This window comes from Gopherus evgoodei, chromosome 5 (assembly GCF_007399415.2).
Source record: "Gopherus evgoodei ecotype Sinaloan lineage chromosome 5, rGopEvg1_v1.p, whole genome shotgun sequence".
In the NCBI taxonomy this organism is placed as follows: Eukaryota; Metazoa; Chordata; order Testudines; family Testudinidae; genus Gopherus; species Gopherus evgoodei.
The window spans coordinates 135,684,567-135,703,147 of record NC_044326.1 but is presented as its reverse complement, the minus strand read 5'-3'; the positions used below and the strand labels follow the sequence as shown (position 1 = coordinate 135,703,147).

The 18,581-nt window shown below is 47.2% G+C and overlaps 1 protein-coding gene across 2 annotated transcripts; it reads right to left on the bottom strand.

Annotated features, from left to right (window-relative positions):
- Positions 1-1,487: 1,487 nt before the first annotated feature.
- Positions 1,488-16,798, bottom strand: LOC115652827 (sulfotransferase family cytosolic 1B member 1-like). 2 transcript variants are annotated; one of them, XM_030565348.1, is made up of 9 exons: positions 16,689-16,705; positions 15,956-15,966; positions 13,810-13,958; positions 10,557-10,685; positions 10,229-10,326; positions 8,718-8,844; positions 7,599-7,693; positions 5,786-5,966; positions 1,488-3,369 (listed from the first exon to the last, which is right to left on the bottom strand). In XM_030565348.1, the coding sequence occupies exons 2-9, from the start codon at positions 15,958-15,960 to the stop codon at positions 3,257-3,259; spliced, it is 897 nt and encodes a 298-aa protein (XP_030421208.1). In that variant the 5' UTR covers positions 15,961-15,966; positions 16,689-16,705; the 3' UTR covers positions 1,488-3,256. The 2 variants fall into 2 exon arrangements, with proteins under 2 accessions (XP_030421208.1, XP_030421207.1); XM_030565347.1 differs by lacking the exon at positions 15,956-15,966 and having other exon boundaries at positions 16,689-16,798.
- Between the last annotated feature and the right edge of the window lie 1,783 nt (positions 16,799-18,581).

The following is an 18,581-nucleotide window of genomic DNA, read 5'->3' as shown; positions in this document are numbered from 1 at the left end:
GCAGACTATGTTTTAAACAACCTCAGAAGCAGGACATGAAACAGATGTGTAAACACACCTCCTGGGGATCTGTGGCTTACTAAAGCTTTCTTGAGTTTTAGCCACATGGACTTGCCTGGATGGAGGGGCTTTTCTTAGATCACCAGGGCTGCTCTTGCTGACAAGTCCTAGGACTCCATTGTCTGGGCAGGGCATTTCCAGGTCAGGATCCAAATTTCCCCCTTTCTGGGTCCAAGGTATATTTGTTCTGGCAGGCCGTTCAGTAATCATCATACTGGTAAATTTGCAGTTTAGTATTTTGGGCCAGCTGACTTGAACTGTGACTCCTGAGGGCAGAGCTGGGCTTGAACTGCTGCCATGCTTCCTGGATGCTAGCGCAATGGTTGTCATTTAAAATACATTTGGGGGCGCAGAGGGAGCCAGCAGCATTTCCAGCTTGGGGCCCAGGGCAGCTGCCAGCTGAGCGTGGGCTGGGACATCAATGCTAAAGTGAGGCTGGGTACACAGGGAGAGCTGGGAGCCTGCCCTGTGCCCTATAGCAGGGGTTGCTGCGCCCCACAGGGGCAAAGAGGGGCAGCCTGGTCTCTGTGCAGGAAAGCCCCACAGGGCACAGCCTCCTCCCTCTTAGGGTGACCAGATGTCCTGGTCCCTCTCACCTTTCTTCTCCCCCATAGCATCAGCTGCCTCTGCCTCTCTCAGCCCCAGTGGGGCTGGGCAGCCGGTGGGGGACGCTGGGTGGCTGCCTTCTCCGCCCGGTGCACTAAACCCCCCTCCATCCCTCCCGCCCTATGGGAAACTCAGGGGCCCCGTGACGTCCCGAGGGGCTTTTCTGACGTCACGTGGGCAAATACCCCGCACGCAATACAGCCGGGCGCCTTTAGCTGGAGAGGAGCGTCCTGCTTGGGGTGGGCACAGCAGGGGTGCAGGCTGCCGGCTCGCCCGGCTGCGCTCCGGAGTCAGCGATCCGGTCTGCGTGCAACGTGGATCCAGCGTGCTCATCCGTGTGCATTGTCCTGCTGCGTCCACATGATTGTACTGCTGCCAAATCCACATCGCTCACGGATTGTATCGCTGCAGCCAGTGTCGATCTGGCGCTGTAATCGATGTGGATCCAGGAATACAAGCTATGTGCAGTGTCGATTCAGCCGTGTAATCCATGTACTGTGATTCATCAGCATGGTCCATGTGCAATATGGATTCACCACTGTAATCTATCTGCAGTACTGGAGCTGGTGATTTGGCTCTGATCATCTCTTTGCAGGCAGGCAAGAAGAGCCTAGCAAGAAGTATTCATTTGTTTTGAGGGTATGTATTAACATGTACTATTCTTATTTGAGTTTTAGCAAAACAGAACAAAGTGCAGTAACTGCCAATAAAAAATGACAAACTCTTGTAATGTACATATACCAGGAATGTATAATTTGATTTCTTGAAGCATTCTTTTCTAGGGGTACTTTATATTTAAAGAGTAGTGAGACTAGTTCATTGCTGGTGTGTTTAATCAACCCTTTCTCAATGATTAGCCCTACAAAGAACTCATACAGAGGACACCCCAGAAGGGAACAATCATGTTAATTATTTGTTAAACTAAGATTTATAGTCAAAACTTCTTTGTGCAGTGAATACAAATATAATTATAAAGTTAGGAGCGCTCATAATAGTGAACTCTCTCTGTATATTTTCTAGTTGGTAGGTCTCCAGGTTTTCAGAGCAGCACAAGTCAAACAAGGCCAGTAGTTAAGTGTGAAAACGTTTAGTTGAAGATAACCAGTTTAAGTAACACTTCATCATAAAGACATTTTATTTTCCACTCATGTGAACCCTGCTGGTAGTTTTGCTCACTGCCCTGCTCATTAACAAGACTAGGGGGCAGCCTTTCCTCATGTTAAGCAGCACTTATTTGCAGAAGAGATCCCATTGTGCACCCAGGCACATACTCAAAAAAGTCCCCACTTGCCAGTATTCCCCTTGGGGAAGAGGGTTGAAGAAGGAGGTACACGCTGCTTGTTGCATTGGTGAATGGAAGGTGCACAGATACCAGGGTGACAGGAAGGCTGCAAGAACTTGAATAGACTAAGCTACACAGGTGAGCAAGCCCTTTTCAGTTTAATTCAGATTTGTAGAATTTGACTTTGTAAAATTAGCATAAACTAGAAGAAGGAGAAGTAGTTTTATACAGGAGTTCTCATATTTAGTCAGAATGTGAAGCAGTTCTTAAGAGAGAACTTGTCGCCCACCTTCCTGGCACTATCCCCCTTATGAGCCACCATTCTCTAGAGAAATTACAATACTTGATGAATCTGTACATCTACAATTAATACCTTCAAAATCAAGAAAGCCTCCTTTCCCAAACCAGATTCCACTATTTCATTTTTCTCTTCATTAAATCTCCCCAGCACCTCCCTCCCCACCAAGCTACCTCTCCCCTCCTATTTGCCCCACTCCCTTGTTAAAGTGTCTTATTGAGCGATTGCCTGGCTTCAGCCTCACTGGTGGATTTGGTTGTCTTGGTGACATGTTGCTCTTTCCCCAGTAATGACTATAGGCTCCTCTTCCCTTAGAGTTTTAGAAGCTTCTTGTGAAGGCTGTGACGTTCTTGTGAAGGCTGTGAGGTTTGCCCTTCCATCGTTCCAGCTGTTTTTACAGGGAAAGCCAGATGCAGAGAAGGACCAACCAAGTGCTCTATCTATGGACCAGAGTTTGCAAACTGTTGCATTACAGAGTTGGCTGAATAAACAGTGGTCAAAAAGTCAGCTAGATATGCCCAAACGGTGGTATCTTCATGCATCTGAATCATTCAGGTCTAGAGCTTCAAAGGTAGTTAGGTGCTTAATTCCCTTTCATTTCAAGGGACTGGGAGCTAGGTGACTTTGAGGATCTGGGCCTGAGTCCTTTGCCTCACTTGAACCTGGCCAGTATTCAAAGTCTAACATAAAAGAAGGTGTGTGTGTGGTGGGGCTAACCACAGAACAAGGAGCCTTTCCTGCTACTCAGACCCTATATGGAATCCAAGACTCTTGGAACAGTTCCTCTGCTCTGGAGTGTAATTGCACCATGGTCTAGATGGCCCAAGACTCCAGGTTCAAGTAGCAAAGAATCTACTAAGCAGGTTCAAGTGTCTGACCATCACCAAGGCAGAGACACTCTTCAGTGTACTACTTCTAGTTGAAGAAAGGATGGAGGGGGAGAAGCTATTCTCAACAGAAACGGCAGAGACCCATGTATTAGAACTACAGCACTAAGATGCCAGGCTCCTTCAGATCTCTGTTCGGAACTGCAGTGTGGTTCCAGCCATTTTCCTCTTGTAATCTTCATTGAATGTCTCATTCTGGGCCACAGTAAAGTGATTCTTCCAGTCCCCAGCAATCCCTGAAACAAAACAAACAAACAAAACAAAACAAAACAAAAAAGACAGTGAATGAAACATCAGAGCCCTTGATAAAGCAATGGTGGAAAGTGCAATAGAAAAGAATATCAAGAAAACATTAGTGGTCTAAATTCTACTCTCAGTCACATTTTTTTCTTTGGCTCAGGGGTTCTCAAACTGGGGATCATGACCCCTCAGGTGGTCACAACGTTATTACATGGAGGGTCACAAGCTGTCAGCCTCCACCCCAAACCCCACTTCACCTCCATCGTTTATAATAGTGTTAGATATTTAAAATGCGTTTTTAATTTGTAACAGGGGTCGCACTCAGAGGCTTGCTATGTGAAAGGGGTCACCAATACAAAAGTTTGACAACCACTGCCTCAAGCTCTAAAAGATTTGTGAGGATGTAACTGAGAATTTGAACCTCGATCTATTCAGTGAATATATTTTTCATGCACCACAAACAAAAATGTAGTTAAACTGAGTGTTCGTTAGATAAAAGCTCCTAACAGGTTAACACTTGGAGCACCTTTTCCATAGACTGAGCACAAAAGGCATTGAGAAAAATGTTGCTGTCCAGGATGGCGGATTGATAAAAATAGCAGCCTTTGAAAAAAATGTTTTGGTAGCAATTAGCTTCTAACTGGAATTTAGTCACTGGAAAATTGGTGAATTGAAATATTGTATTGGTCAATTTTCTAACAGTTTGTGGAAGCACTGGGTGGATGCCAGAGAAAGCAAACCAGCTAACCAGATCCTGCATTCCATAGTGATTGTTTTAAACATAGTTTTAGTATGGAAATTATTCCCTCTCACCAATATTATTATTAATAAATATATTTATTATGGTAGTGTCCAGGGAACAGCAAAACTGGGTCCCCATTGTGCTAGGCACTGTACACAGTAATAAAGAGGCTTAGTCCCAAGTGGCTCATGCTGTATCATTCTGTCTTGTGGCAGAGCTCCGGCTTTGCCTCAGGGGGTCCTGCACTTCTAGGCGGTTAGGGCTGGTCTCAGAGGTTTGCTGTGACCCTCAGTTTAGCCTCTCTCCCCTCCTAGAGACAAAGGTTACAGCTTACTGACCCACCTTCATCATCGGTCAGTCAATGGGTTTGCTGTAAGAGCCCTCTTTAGTCCCCGTCTTCCTACTCAGGGAGCGCTTTTGTAGAGGTGTGGAGAGGGTTGGGGGGAACCCAGGCCCATCCTCTTCTCCAGGTTCCAGCCCAGGCATCCTAATGGCACCAGCAACAGGTAGTTTTCCTACACTACCAGAGCTATAGCCCTTCCCTGGGCTACTTCCCCAAATGGTCCCTCCTAGCACCCCCCTTGGTACCTGACCATGCTTGTTCTCCAGGGTCTCTTACTGCACACCTTCTGTCTCCCCATCTTCCCACAACACATCTTCTTACTCCCAGCTCCTACCAGCCAACCTCACTGAGGGGGCTTCCTTTTAAACTAACCCGAGCCGGTTTTAAATGGGCTTCAGGTGACCTGATTAGCCTGTTTCCCTTGATTGCTTCTAATCCATTCTTAATTGGTTCCAGGTGTCTTATGGAATCTGCCTGACTTAATTGCTTCTAGCACCTTCCTCACTGCTCTGGGGCAGACTCTGCCCTGATCACTCAGGGAACAGAATACTATTCAGCCAGCGTCCAGTACGTTTTCCTTCTACCAGACTCCTGCACCCAACCGGTCTGGGTCTATCACAATCTGCACTCCTCCCTTTGGTTCTATTTTTATTTTTCCTCAGTTGTCTCCTGTAGCCAACGTGCTTCTTTGCTTTTCTTTTTCTAGTGACTGTGAGGCATGACAAAGATATCATATGGAGACGGGATTTAGGGTCAAATTTTGAAAGACCGTAGCTCCCATTTAGGCACCGAAAAAAGTGGCCAGATTTTCGGAAGGGTTTAACATGCCGCAGCTCCCGTTGTTCTCAGTGGGAGCCGCTGGATGCTCGGCACTTCTGAAAAATCCAGTCACTTTGTTTTGATGTTTAACTGGAGCTGAGCTCTTGAAAATCTGGCTCTGTTGCCCCCATTTAGTCAAAGATCAAGTTCTAAACAGGTATCAGCAGCAGAGTGCAGGCTTCCCCAATGCCACTCTGGTCTGTTTTTCGGGTGACTACTTCTAGGGGTGAGAGTGTACTTCAGTCTCCATGCCCACTCAGTCCTTGGCTGCTTTCATGAGACTGGGATCACTAATTAGTGTCTTCTGTCAAGGCATCTGTGAGATATAAACACCTATCCACTAGAAACGGTATCACTAACCTGTTTTACACAAGCCACTGAAAAGCTATCAGATATAAACATGACCACCTTTCTGGGTAGCGTACGAAGGAAAACTGGATGAAAAAGCATCTTCCTGTTACAACTGAGGAGAAGAAAAATGGTTGCTAGTGCCTGTGCGAATACTTACCTTTACGCATGAAAGGGGAGATGCTTTGATCCATAACATCATTTGGGGTCATCTTATAATTTGTGGTGGGATTCTCTTTCATCGTTTCAAATGAAGTGTGATAGACGATCTTGTCCAGAACCTCTTCCTTCAGATCCTTCCCCAGGAAATGCATCACCTTGCGAATTTCACGCTTTGGATCCTACAGAAAAACAAGTGGCACTTCAGGTGGTAGGACCCTGTGGCTCAACTAGTCAGGTTATCACCATGTAACACAGTGAAAGTCTAGAACTTTTATGAGATGCCAGCAACCTTAGTTGTTCCACTGTATCAAAACTAATATCCAGCAACCCATCAATACATTTCATCAACCTTGCACCCAATTCTTATACCCTTTCCCAAAATAGAAAGGAGATTAATAGCCCAAAAAGAAAAAAACCCTTCCCTGTCTCCCTCCCTAGCATTAGCACGATGCACAGGCAAGCTTAATTCTGGCTCTGCCTAACTTTTGAGTACTTGATTTTGCAACCCAAATAATGTTATTTTAATATAGTTTTTTGGGGGGTGCAAGATGTGTAGGGAGAGAGAGAGACCAAGACTGGTCTGTAACTCACCACCACCACTTTATTTAGAAAGTGATGCAGACAGCCACTCCAGAGGGACCCTAATTTCAGCCACATCTTCCCCAGCCAGGCACAGAATTCTTAGGGCCAGATCCACAGCTGCTGCAGCCCTAACGACTACACCAGTGGAACTCTGCTGATTTAAGCACCTGGCCCTTACTCTCAAACTTCACTTCCTGTTCTTCAGCAATACGTGTATGCTAAGCTTCAGGATAAGCCAGCTCCAAATACTAGCCCATATTACTGTTACTTGGGAAGGTAGTGACTAATTCCATTTCGTGTAGTTCAAAGCTATAGTTGGGATGTTTATCCAAATCTCTCTGGTATGGAAATCATCCAAGATCAGGCTCTCAGGAGATTTCTGGTACTGCTGTATTGAAAATACCCAATTCCTCTCCCAGCTAAAACCAGGAAATCCAGAGTGAAATTAAAGGGAACAGGAACAACTGTTCTTTTTCAAATCCCCATCTAAGGTTCACTTTGGGCCTGAGCAAGAGGTTAAGTCACTTCTGGACTAGCTCCCCCATCTTTAAAGATATGCTTCCCTAACTTCCCCCTCCTCTTCCTGCCTCTTAATAAATGTACTACATCTGCATTTTTAAATGAGAGGGTTAAAAGTCTCTTTAAAGAAAGGAGCTTTCTTTTGGTGCTTACTCTTCACGAGATGCACTCCCACAAGCCTGAACTCCAGCATGGGCAAGAGGCTTTGGGAAAGCAAAATGGCCCAGTGGTTAGGGCACTAGCTTGGGACTCGGGACACCTGGATTCAGTTCCTTGTTCTGCCACACACTTCCTGTGTGACCCTGGGCAAGTCACTTAACCTCTGTATGCCTCAGTTCCGTAAAAATGGGGAATAGCAGCACTGACCTCCCTCACAGGGGTGTTATGAGGATAAATCCATTTGATATCATGAGGCTCATGATAAATCTAGACACATTTCTAGATAAGGGAGTAAAGTGGGGAAGGAGGGAGGCTCACAGCTCAGGGGTAGTATTAGCACCAGCCAAAGCATTTAATAAGTCACAGTCTGGCTCTTTTACTCATGGTGAACCGCACTACCCTAGAGAGACAAATTCTCTTCAGGACAGCCAGACTGCTCTTCAGATGGACATTGCACAGTAGGGTAAGGCATTCAACAGGTGTCAGATTCATGGCCTCCATCCTGGTGTGTGGGGAGTGGCCCCTCAAGTGGGTACCTCGTGCCCTCTCACCTCTTTCATGTCCTCATAGAACAGGTATAAAATGGGATGATCCTTTCTCTTCTCCCACCAGCCTTTCACATGGTCATACCAGGAACCATACGCAACTGAACTTAGAGAAAAAGGCACATACACAAATACTCTTAGTAACATGAGCATGTCAGGTCCCTGGGAGTCGTGTTCTTTTCTGGCTTAACGCCACTGAAATGCATTGTGTGTGCAATTACTATGACATCACGTGTAAATTGGGTAACTGGGCACAAACCACCAGCTGTGGCTATTCGCCTACACTAGGTCAAATTCTTTGTCCCTTTGGTTCCACTGTCAGGTTAGAATCCTCATCTATTATTTTGTGTGACTGGAGCAGAAACTAGATATTAACAAACTCTTATATAAATACAGCTTAGGGCCAGATCCCAGCTGGTACTGGCATACTTTCAATGAAGTCAATGGCCAGATCCCTAGCTGGTGTAAATCAGCATAGCTTCATTAAAGTAAATGGGCCAGATCCTTAGCTAGTGTAAATTAGCCATACACCTCTACCTTGATATAACGCCACCTGATATAACACAAATTCAGAGATAATGCGATAAAGCAGCGCTCTGTGGGGGCAGGGCTGCGCGCTCTGGCAAATCAAATCCAGTTCTATATAACGCGGTAGGATTATACCTATACCAAATCCAGTTTCACCTATAACGCGGTAAGATTTTTTGGCTCTCAAGGACAGCGTTATATCGAGGTAGAGGTGTAGCTCCCTTGAAGTCAATGCATCTATGCTGATTTACAGCTGCTGAGGATCTGGCCCTACGTTATAGTTATATAAGGTCTGGGCCAGTGGATGCACTGCTATGCAGATTCCCCAACCACTGCTCCCTCTGAAGGGGAGCACAGATGCAGTGGAGGCTACTCAAACTCTCTGGTCTACTAGAAAAATTCCCTCCCTCAGTTCTCACTGCATTTCCTAGTATACAGAGAGTACATTGAAAGGCACAGCATCCAATTTTTCCACCAAGAGGCAGAACCTGGCCTGGAGAAATTCACCTGCAGTTGCAAGTCTCTTTTCCTTTATGCTTCAAGCAGCATCAATTTAAAACCTCAGGAACATGAATTGCTAACAGATGTCAGTCTCACCTCTGCCTGCCATGTATTTCTCAATGTATTGCTCCCACGTGCCAGGGTCTGGATGCAGCTTGTTCATCAAGTCAAAATGGTAGAAGGAGACAGCTACATCTTTGGCATTTCGGGCAACATAGATCATCTGTGGCAGGAAGAAGAGAAGAATCCATGTTTCCTCGGTGTCCCTGAGTTCTGAGTGGCTCCAGACTTGGATTTTCAGAGGTACCTAAGGGAGTTGGGTGCCTAATTGCCTTAGTCTCCTTTCAGAATCCCAGCCCTACTGCAGGGGATCCAAACTGTGGCTCAAGGCCCAAATTAAAGCTGCAGGGACTGAAAGTGCCCCTGGACACTGTGGTCTGAGAGTAGCGCACCATGGACTGGACATGGGAATGGAAGCTACAGGAGCTCAAATCCTGGCTCTGACACTAGCTTTTTCACTGGCTTTGTGGTCTCGGGTCAAGTTCTCTGTTTCTCAGCTTCCCCATCTGTAAAAACAAACCACACATTTCTGCCAATGTAGCCTATTGCACAGGCCCCGCAGGGATGGAAACTCTGGCAGTACTAGTACTCCACTAGGAGAACAACAGGTGGTCAGCACAACTGCCAAAGGGAGTGGTGTTTGCCAAGGAGGGATTGTGACCAGTATGCCTGGGGGATTAGTTAAGTCAGTGCATCCCCCTGGGGACCTCCTATAGAGCCTGAGTCGCAGATTAAACCAGCCTACCTCTGAAGGATGGAAACAATGCAATCCCGATGTGCCCTGCCCTTGGGGCACATCATCCTACTCCCCTGGGTGTAGCAGTCAGTGGGTCTGCTCCCATGTGTATTCAGATATAGCCATTCATATCGTGGCAAAATACATCATGCCCTGCAGGGCCAACATGGCTACAGAGTTGTGAGCTGGATTGTACTCTGGCTCTCATACTATCTGGCGGAATTGTTAGTTGAGTTGCAATTGCAAGACCACATTTACCCCCCAGTTATGGGTGGGTAACCCCATTGAAGACAATGGGGATTGCCCAGGAAACAGTATTTTAAGACAATGGGTGTTGCACAGATGTTGGTGATATTGGCAAAATTTGTTTTCTGGGATCTTTGTTACTGATGACGATGTATGAGCCCGAAAGAACCCAGTCTGATTGTCAGATCCCAGGGGGAGCCTGCAAAGCTGAAGGCTGGAAAAACATCATACTCAACACTCAACTAAAGGCACTGGAATCCCATGAGGCCAATTTTAATGGGATCTGGACATCCGGATCCCTTAGGGATCTTTGAAAATCTCAGCCTAACTATGCATCCCAATGTTGTAAAGGTAAAGCTGCAAAAATGCTGCTCTAGGTAGATATCACCATGGAAACCCACAATTAAACCTCTTCCCACTGGAGAAGGGAGTCAATGGGTAAAAATGAGGAAGAGGAACCTGGCGGAGGGTGGGACTACCATGAGTATTATGTGTGCTCAAAGCACACGATACTTCCCCTATCATCCTATTGTCCAGAAGGTCTGAGTTCCCAGCTACTGGTTACCTTGCAGCCATTTTCCCAGAAGGACACTGGAAGGAGCTGGACTGGGAGGTGAGTTTTCACTAAACGAGGAGATGACTTCTCGGCCAGTTTCTCTGTACCTGGTAAGCAGAGGTTCAAAGGGATCATTGATGCCGATAGAAGGCATTAAAGGTAACATTTCCAAAAGCACCCAAGTCTCACTGAAAGTCAGGAACCAAACCTAGATCTTCTGAGTCTTGAGCAAGTCCTCTAGCCACAATCCCTTCTTTCCTCTCCTGAGCTGCAAGCCAGCCACACAGAATCATTGACCTTTTTGTCTGGAATCACCCGACACTAGTGCTACGTTTACCTGATGGCATCTTTCCAGGGGCAGCAAATTCCAACATGGGCACTTTGTTGAAAATTGCATCCCTCTTGCATTTGTCAGGATCTCCGTCGTTCAGAATCATGTCCACAATTTCACTCATCCATGTAGTGCCTGGAAAGAAGACGAGAGAACAAAAATCCAGTCAAGAACCAAGTTTATCCCACAAGGAACAGTCAAGCAGGAACCCCATTCACTGTTCTTCCAGCCAAAACAGCACTTATGATATTCAGCCTATTCATTTAGGATCTTCAATATTCTAGCTCAGGAGTTCTCCACTGTGGGTTGGGACCCCAAAGTGAGTCATGACCCCATTTTAATGGAGTTGCCAGGGCTGGCTTAGACTTGCTGGGACCCCCACCATCTGTTCCTCTGCCTGGGACTGAAGCCCTTGGGCTTTGTCTTTGGGCCCCTCCCCGACCTGAGGCAGTGGGGGCGGGGATCAGGCTTTGGCTTTGGCCCCCAACCAAGGCGGCAGAGCTCAGGTGGATTCAGGCTTTGGTCATCCCTCCTGGAGTCTTGTAGCAATTTTTGTTATCAGAAGGGGGGATTGCAGAGTGGAATGAAGTTTGAGAACCCTGTTTTAGCTACATCTCTTCTGCTCGCCTGAGGCTGAGTAGCAAAGGAATATCATTAATCTGTAGTCAAACATGATAGTTTGCCAGTGTTGTCAAATACAGTTACTGATGGCAAGCAAGCTCACTTCACAGCTCTTTGTGTGGAAGGTCTGCAAGCCCATGCAACCACATCCATTTTCAGGGATGGTGTGAGGCCTCTCCTAGGCCAACACAACTGCTAGTTGATTTTCCATTGTTATGTTTTTGATGGGTGTCATCACTGTGCTCAGCAGCTGCCTACATGACACAGGAGAAGACATGGTTGCAGCCCCGAGGGGAGTTTACCATTTATATAATGCACCGCACTGACCTATCCAAGCTAATGTGGGACAAGAGAGATGCTGCTGCCCCCTCTGACATCCCAACATCTTAATTTCCCCTCTTCTAACCCCTGCCGGGTTCCCTATGAGCCAGTGCAGCAGAGCTGCTTGTGCTACGATCCTCCACGCTATGCCATACAGTCACAGCAAGCTTTGCCGTCCGTGACTGCTTCCTTGCTGGAATGGTAGGTGATCTCTGGTTGGAAAGATGAAACAGTAATTTGAACTCTGAGCCCTTCTGGCTCACAACCATTTAAACCATCCACACCATAATGGAGAAAATCCAGATCTTTAATTCCATCTCCTCTGAGCCTGCTGCTTTGTTTATGGTTAAAGTAAAATAAACGAACCATTCAAAATCAACCTATCAATTCAAGGGCCAGATTCTGCCAGTGTTGCTTACATTTAATATTACTTCACTCTGGGAGCTATCCCTGGCAGGAAAGTGCTAATCACGATGAGTGACAGTGACAGAAACTGCTGCAAAAATCAGTAAAAATACAATAAATAAATAAAGACATTATTGGTCAGATGGCAAATGAACTGCCTGAGATTGCTCAGAATTCACCCATCCCTGGAACCAAAGACCTTTTACTTGTCAAATGATTCATGGGTGCCTCAATTTCCCTCTTCTTCTATAGCACCTGGGCTCTAAGGCATTGCACTGCGGTGATCACAGTTTGTGAATCAGTCTCTCTCCTTAATCAACCAGAACAACTCAAGGTATCCCAGGAACTGACCTTAGTGACTCCACAAAGTCTCCAGCCTCTTACAACTGAATAGTGTTACACTGGAAACATACATTAATAAATCGACCTAACGCAGCTTTTGTCAGCCTAACTTTGTAGTGTAGACCAGGCCTGAGTCTCCAGCCTAGCAAGGCACATCACCAAACACTAGGACAGCCCAAGAAAATACACCTCTACCCCAATATAACGTGACCTGATATAACACAAATTCAGCTATAACGTGGTAAAGCAGTGCTCAGCGGGAAACGGGGCAGGGGGGCGGGGGGCTGCGCACTCCGGTGGATCAAAGCAAGTTCAATATAACCCGGTTTCACCTATAACGCAGTAAGATTTTTTGGCTCCCGAGGACAGTGTTATATTGAGGTAGAGGAGTACTATGTTAAGTTTGTCCCTTTACATTCTGGGGCAGGGGACGTGCCCATCCATCTCCCTGTGACTGCATGGTGCCTGGGTATTCCTCTTTCAGATGCTGGAGGCCATAGAAAGATAATTTCAGAAAGGAACTAATCCCCAGTCCAGAAGGGTTTGGCATTAAATTTGATGTGATCGTTTCCAACAGGGCCAGTTCTGGCTTTTTTGCCACCCTAAGCAAAAAAAAAAATGTGTGTGGGGGCGGCCGGAGCGGCAAAGCAGGGGGAAAAAAACAAAAACACAATGCGGCCGCAGCGGCAAAGCGGGGGGTAACCGTATGGCTGGAGCGGCAAAGCGGGGGGAAACACGGCGCAGCTGGAGCGGCAAAGCAGGGGGGGAAACACGGCGCAGCTGGAGCGGCAAAGCAGGGGGGGAAACACGGCGCAGCTGGAGCGGCAAAGCAGGGGGGGGAAACACGGCACAGCTGGAGCGGCAAAGCGGGGGGGGAAACACGGCACAGCTGGAGCGGCAAAGCAGGGGGGGAAACACGGCACAGCTGGAGCGGCAAAGCAGGGTTACAAAACAAAACAAAAAAAAACCCTGCAGGGAGACTGGAGCCAGGGTGCAGGGGGACTCCCTGTGCTGCAGAGTGCGCACCCGGTCTAGTGGAGGGGAGGAGGAGGGAGCAGGGGGGAGAGAGAGAAGGGGGGCAGCCAGTGCTTCAGCAGGGCACTCGCCACGCGGCCCCAACCACTGCACCACCTGCCGGGAGGGCTCCGCTCCGATCCGGTCAGCGGGGAGGGAAGGACGCGGGCTGCCCTGCCGAGTTTGCTGCAGAGCGCTCCCCTCCTCCGCCCCCAACAGGGCAGCCAGAGCAGCAAAGAAAAAAAATAAGCGGCCGTGCCGCCCTAGGTTTGGGCAGAATGCCGCCCCATAGACTCTGCCACCCCAAGCACGAGCTTGCTCAGCTTCTGCCTGGAGCCGGCCCTGGTTTCCAATGAGCGAAATGTAGGCTGGGAGCTGTGAAATACTGGAAAGGCGCCTTGGCATTCTTGCTCATTATTGTTAGCAACAGCTGTGACTAAGTGGAGCTGCTTAGCTTTCAGAAGGGGAGCATGATGGGGTTTAGGGGACTCCCCCTACATTTCCAGGACCAAAGGACTCATTGTGGCTCCTAATCCTGAAAGCCATGAAAACTCACCAGATTTGGGGTACGTGGTTATGACGATGTCATCTGGCCTGCTCTGGAAGTTGTCAATCCTTTCCCAATGGTAGGAAAATGCACAGACCATTGGAATGTCATGGACTATCCTCCAGTCCTGCCGAAGGTAATCTTCTGGTGAAGTCATGCTGGGGGGGGAAGAGTTCAACAGAGTATAACTGGAGGGGAGAAGATGGGAGAGCAGCTGGGCAGGAAGCTCAGTTATGTTCCCAGTGCTCCCAGGCACTCAGTTGAGTGTGGTGGGATATTTCTTCTTTTTTTTTTTTTTTTTTTTTGCAGTAGCTGGCCAGTCCGTTTCCAACTGTTTACTAGTGCGTGCCCTTGGCAATGTTTCCACTGAAAACTGAGGCAGCCAAGGAATTTCTGATGAGCACACACTGCACCACATTACATACCACATTACATAACAGACAGCAGAATGCTTCAAAAGAGTTTGTTGCTCAGCTACTGACTCTTTTGTCACCACAAAGGTGTACAGGGGAGTGGAGCTGGGGGGTCTGCAGACATCTGATGTGCATGCAGGCTCTCTCAGATCTCTCTCTTCTTTGGGGCAGAGGCTGACTTTCTACGTGTTTGTACAGCTCCTAACGCAATTGTTGCAGGGGGGCAACAGTTGGGGTTCGTTTGCCCGGTGCACATATCCCCTATGACCACACCGGAGTGGAGAAGCACGTCTCTTTATTTGAGTTCAAATAAGGTGTCGGGAGATATACAATCTCAAATCCTCCACAAATTACTATCCTCTTCCCCACCTTATATACCCCACTTGTTTACAAAGATGTTCACAGGTGCCACAATTGATCATTTACAATTCATTAAGTAGCGGATCCTTTAATTAACTATAACCTTTACCCACACTACAGAGCCCCCCTTTGCTTGATTACATTTTATACCATAAACAAAAGAAAATAATAAATAATTACATGTACTCATGCTAGCTTCAAAGGAACATATTGATTAATCTAAGGGGCAATTCGAGGGTGATGGCAGGCCTGAGAATGTAAACTTTTAACCCCACGCCATATTGCCAGTTATTTGGGGCCTAGCCCCCCCCCCCCCAACAAAATGGAGCCCTGAATTTAATCAAGGTCTCTAACTGCTACCATGATAAAAATAATACTAATCATTTCTTGTAACAGCCCTTTCTCAGGCGAGACCATTGGATTAATTCAGGCTGCTTCCAAGTGCTTTCATCAAGCAAAAATGTTGAGAGTCCAGTGCTCCAGATTTATTACTTACATATGCTGGGCACATCCTAAAGCCCAGGCCCAGGGACAGTAACTTCAGCCACCAGGGATGTAGTGTTACACCCTAGGAATGCAGGTCCTGGAGTGAGTTATTGCTCCAGATTCAAGGGTACGTCTACACAGCAGTTAAACAGCTGGCCTGTGTCACCTGAGTCAAGTTTGCAAGCTTGGGTTGTAAAACTGCAGTGTAGCTGTTTGGGCCTGGGCTGGAGCCCTCCCCATCATGGGCTACCAGAGCACGGGTTCCAACCTGAGTCTAAATGACTGCAGTTTTACAGCCCTGCGGCTGGAGTCCCATGAGTCCAACTCAGCTGACATGGGCCAGCTGTGCGTGTTTAACTGCTGAGTAGCCCCATCCCAAGGAAAGAGGAAGGACCCCAGGAAAACAAGAGACCTGGGTGCAGGCACTTTCATGGCCCAAGTTAGGCCAACACCAAATGCTTTTGAAAATCTCACGACATGCATTTTGTGAAATCTGCAGTTCAAAACTATTAAGTCCTAAAAAGAGAGAACTTATCTGCAGCAAGTCAAGTAACCATGTTCTATGACCCCATAACTAGTTAATAATCAAACTTTCAGCTGAGCAGGGCTGCAACCACCATGACCAGAAGGAACACACAGCATTCTCATTCACTGATTAAAAAATAAACTTTAAGCAGTAAGGAAATCTCATTAGTTCCAGTTAGTGACAATGGCAGACTGTTACTACTTCTGTGTATGTCTGTGTATGAGGAATCACGTGTTCTTCAGCCTGAAATCAGCTGGCTTTGAAGCACTCTCAAATGACAGTGTCAACTCTAATTAGCCTTCATGAACCCTCATCATTCCTGCCAACACACAAAGGCAGGAGAAGAAAGTTCAGTTTTGTCTCTTCAGACCTCATTTTCCTCTGAAAAGAGCAAATGAAAAATATTTTAGCTGCTGCTCAGAAATAGTCACATTTTAAAAGCTGCTGAGCAAAGGAATTTTAGAATCTCAGGGTTGGAGGTCATCTAGTCCAATTCCCTGCTCAAAGCAGGACCCATCCCCAGACAGATTTTCACCCCCAGTTCCCTAAATGGGACTGAACTCACATCCCTGGGTTTAACTGGCCAATGCTCAAACCACAGAGCTATCCCTCCCCAGTAGCTTTTAGAGGAAGGCAAATAAAGATGCTGTAAACTAGCAAATAATTGACCATTGTGAATCTTAAATTCATATGTAAATCACCAGGCAATTCATAATCCTGCCCCCCTCTCCTTTTACAAAACCTAAGCTTGGAGTCTGCAACACCGACCATTTCTGAGGTCCCAGACTAAAATGAGTCAAGTGTTGAAGCCCCAATAAATTTATAGACCCATTTTATAACTGCGCATCCAGTCATACTCTTCCTCAACGCACACAGCTCCTCTTCCATGCTCTTAAAGGAGGAAATCACAAGACTATGCCTTGAACATTCTGGTCTGGAAAGCTTGCAGTGTCAAATCCTACTAAAAATGCCCAGGTTTCTTCCTAGATGTGTATCCCACCAGTCCTAGACAGGCTGCTCTGCCTGGCTGTTCGCTCTGACAACAGAACAGACAGACAAACTCCTAACAGTAACAGGCCAAAGAGCTGAAGTCTGAAATGTACCTTTCTCCTCTGGCGGTGCTGCTCTTGTAGGCAGAAGGAAAGGCTGTATGTAAATATGCATGATCTTTACAAGGAGATTGTGAAAGTATTGGGGCGGGCTCAAAGCCCTCAGGAACCCAGCCAAGGGAAACACAACCTCCCAGTTCTATGAACAGTGTGTTGGAGAGGGAGGGGCTTGGGAGTAAGAGACAAGCTCTGTGTAAGGCCAGGGAGGAATACATTCAACTTGCTGAGAGGCTTCACAATGAGGCCAACTGGAAAAAGCAGGAAGCCAGGGACACCATGTCCCCTAGGCTATTCCAAGAGCAGTGAGGAATGCAAGTGTTTCTTCTGGGTCAAGGTCATATTCAGGAGCAGGCGATGCATGCGACTGCCTGGGTTGCCAGGCTTGAGGGGCTCCGGGTGCTGGGATAATAGAATGTTTCAAGTGAAATGTTGTGGATTCATTTTTAACTAACCTCCTAGAATGTTCTGGACCTTTGCAGAAGTTTATGGAATCTTCCAGACTTTCTCAGAACCACATTTTCCTTGACCCTCCTAGAGTGTTATCAGCCATGGTCCACAGGTCTATAAGGGGCGGGGCGTTGCCAGTCACTCAGTGAGATATGAGAACAAAGTGAAGCAAAGTGAGAGCCCAGCTGCAATATGGTGAAAGTGTATTTGTGTTTTAAGAGTTGAAGAGTCTAAGTAGCAGCTAATAAAGGGCATATTTAATGAGACACCAGAGATATCTATCGAACCCCTATCTGTGCAACAATATAAAAGAAATACTGTTACTTCTCTTGTCATGCATAATGTGTAATGTTTGATGACTTTTTAAGACCTTTCCTGTCCCTAATGCTGTCCGTTTTCCCCCACAGATGTCCCCAAAAAAGCCTTCAGGAGCTCAGTATTGCAGCAAGGTGCAAATGTGATGGGAACATAGGCGCTGACTCCATGGGTGCTCCAGGGTCGGAGCACCCATGGGGAAAAATTATTGGTGCTCTGCACCCACTGGGAGCCAAGCTCCCCCCTCCTCGCCTCCTTCTCCCCCCCCCCAGCACGCCTCGTCCCCCCATGCCACCTAACTGCTGTCTGGTAGCACTTAGGACTTTCTGGGAGGGAGGAGGAGGAGCTGCGATGCGGTGTGCTCAGGGGAGGAGGTGGAGGAGAGGTGGGGCAGGGACTTGGGGGAAGGGGATAGAATGGGGATAGGGCTGGGGTGGGAAAAGGCGGGGTGGGGTGGGAACTTTGGGGAAGGGGTGGAATGGGGGTGGGGCAAGGGTGGGAAGGGGTGGGGCCAGGGGCTGGGCGGGAGTTCGAGCACCAACCTGGCAGAGGGGAAGTCGGCACCTATGGATGGGAAAATATCTGAAACGGAACAACATAGACCAGGCTTTAGGCAGTAGTGCTCATCCCTGGGGCAAAGACTATCAGTACGAGGGCAAAGGCGAGAAAAGCGCCTTTTGAACTAAAGGACTAGGGTTAATATTCGAAGGCTGTCCCCTACTGTAACACTATTTAGTACTGGTCCACCCAATGTTGGTGCACAGTTCAATTATTTGATGTTAGTACATTTCAGTTATTCTTGAAATTGAAAAGTTTCTATAAGCTGAGAGGAAACCATTTTTTAAAAATTGCTTATATATGGCATGAATAAATACTGATGTACAGATCCTAGCATGCAAATTTGTCATCCTATATGACAGTGATAAATCATGCATGCAAATTGTGCAATAAAAAACAAGGTATTCAAAAGTTTAGCAAACGGAGGGGGGGACGCTGAAGACACTCTTCACCTGGAGCGCCATATGGTCTAGGGATGCCCCTTTTCTGGGCCACACCCATGTCCATGTGGCACATCATGTTACAAAACCATGGGGAAGTCACATCGCCCAGGCTACCAGCCTCCAG

Coding starts and splice junctions, on each gene's coding strand:
- LOC115652827 (XM_030565348.1), bottom strand. Junction 8,845..10,228: donor TCTGGGAAAATGGCTGCAAG/GTAACCAGTAGC, acceptor TTCCTGCCACAG/ATGATCTATGTTGCCCGAAA. Junction 3,370..5,785: donor CTCCCCTTTCATGCGTAAAG/GTAAGTATTCGC, acceptor GTTTTGTTTCAG/GGATTGCTGGGGACTGGAAG.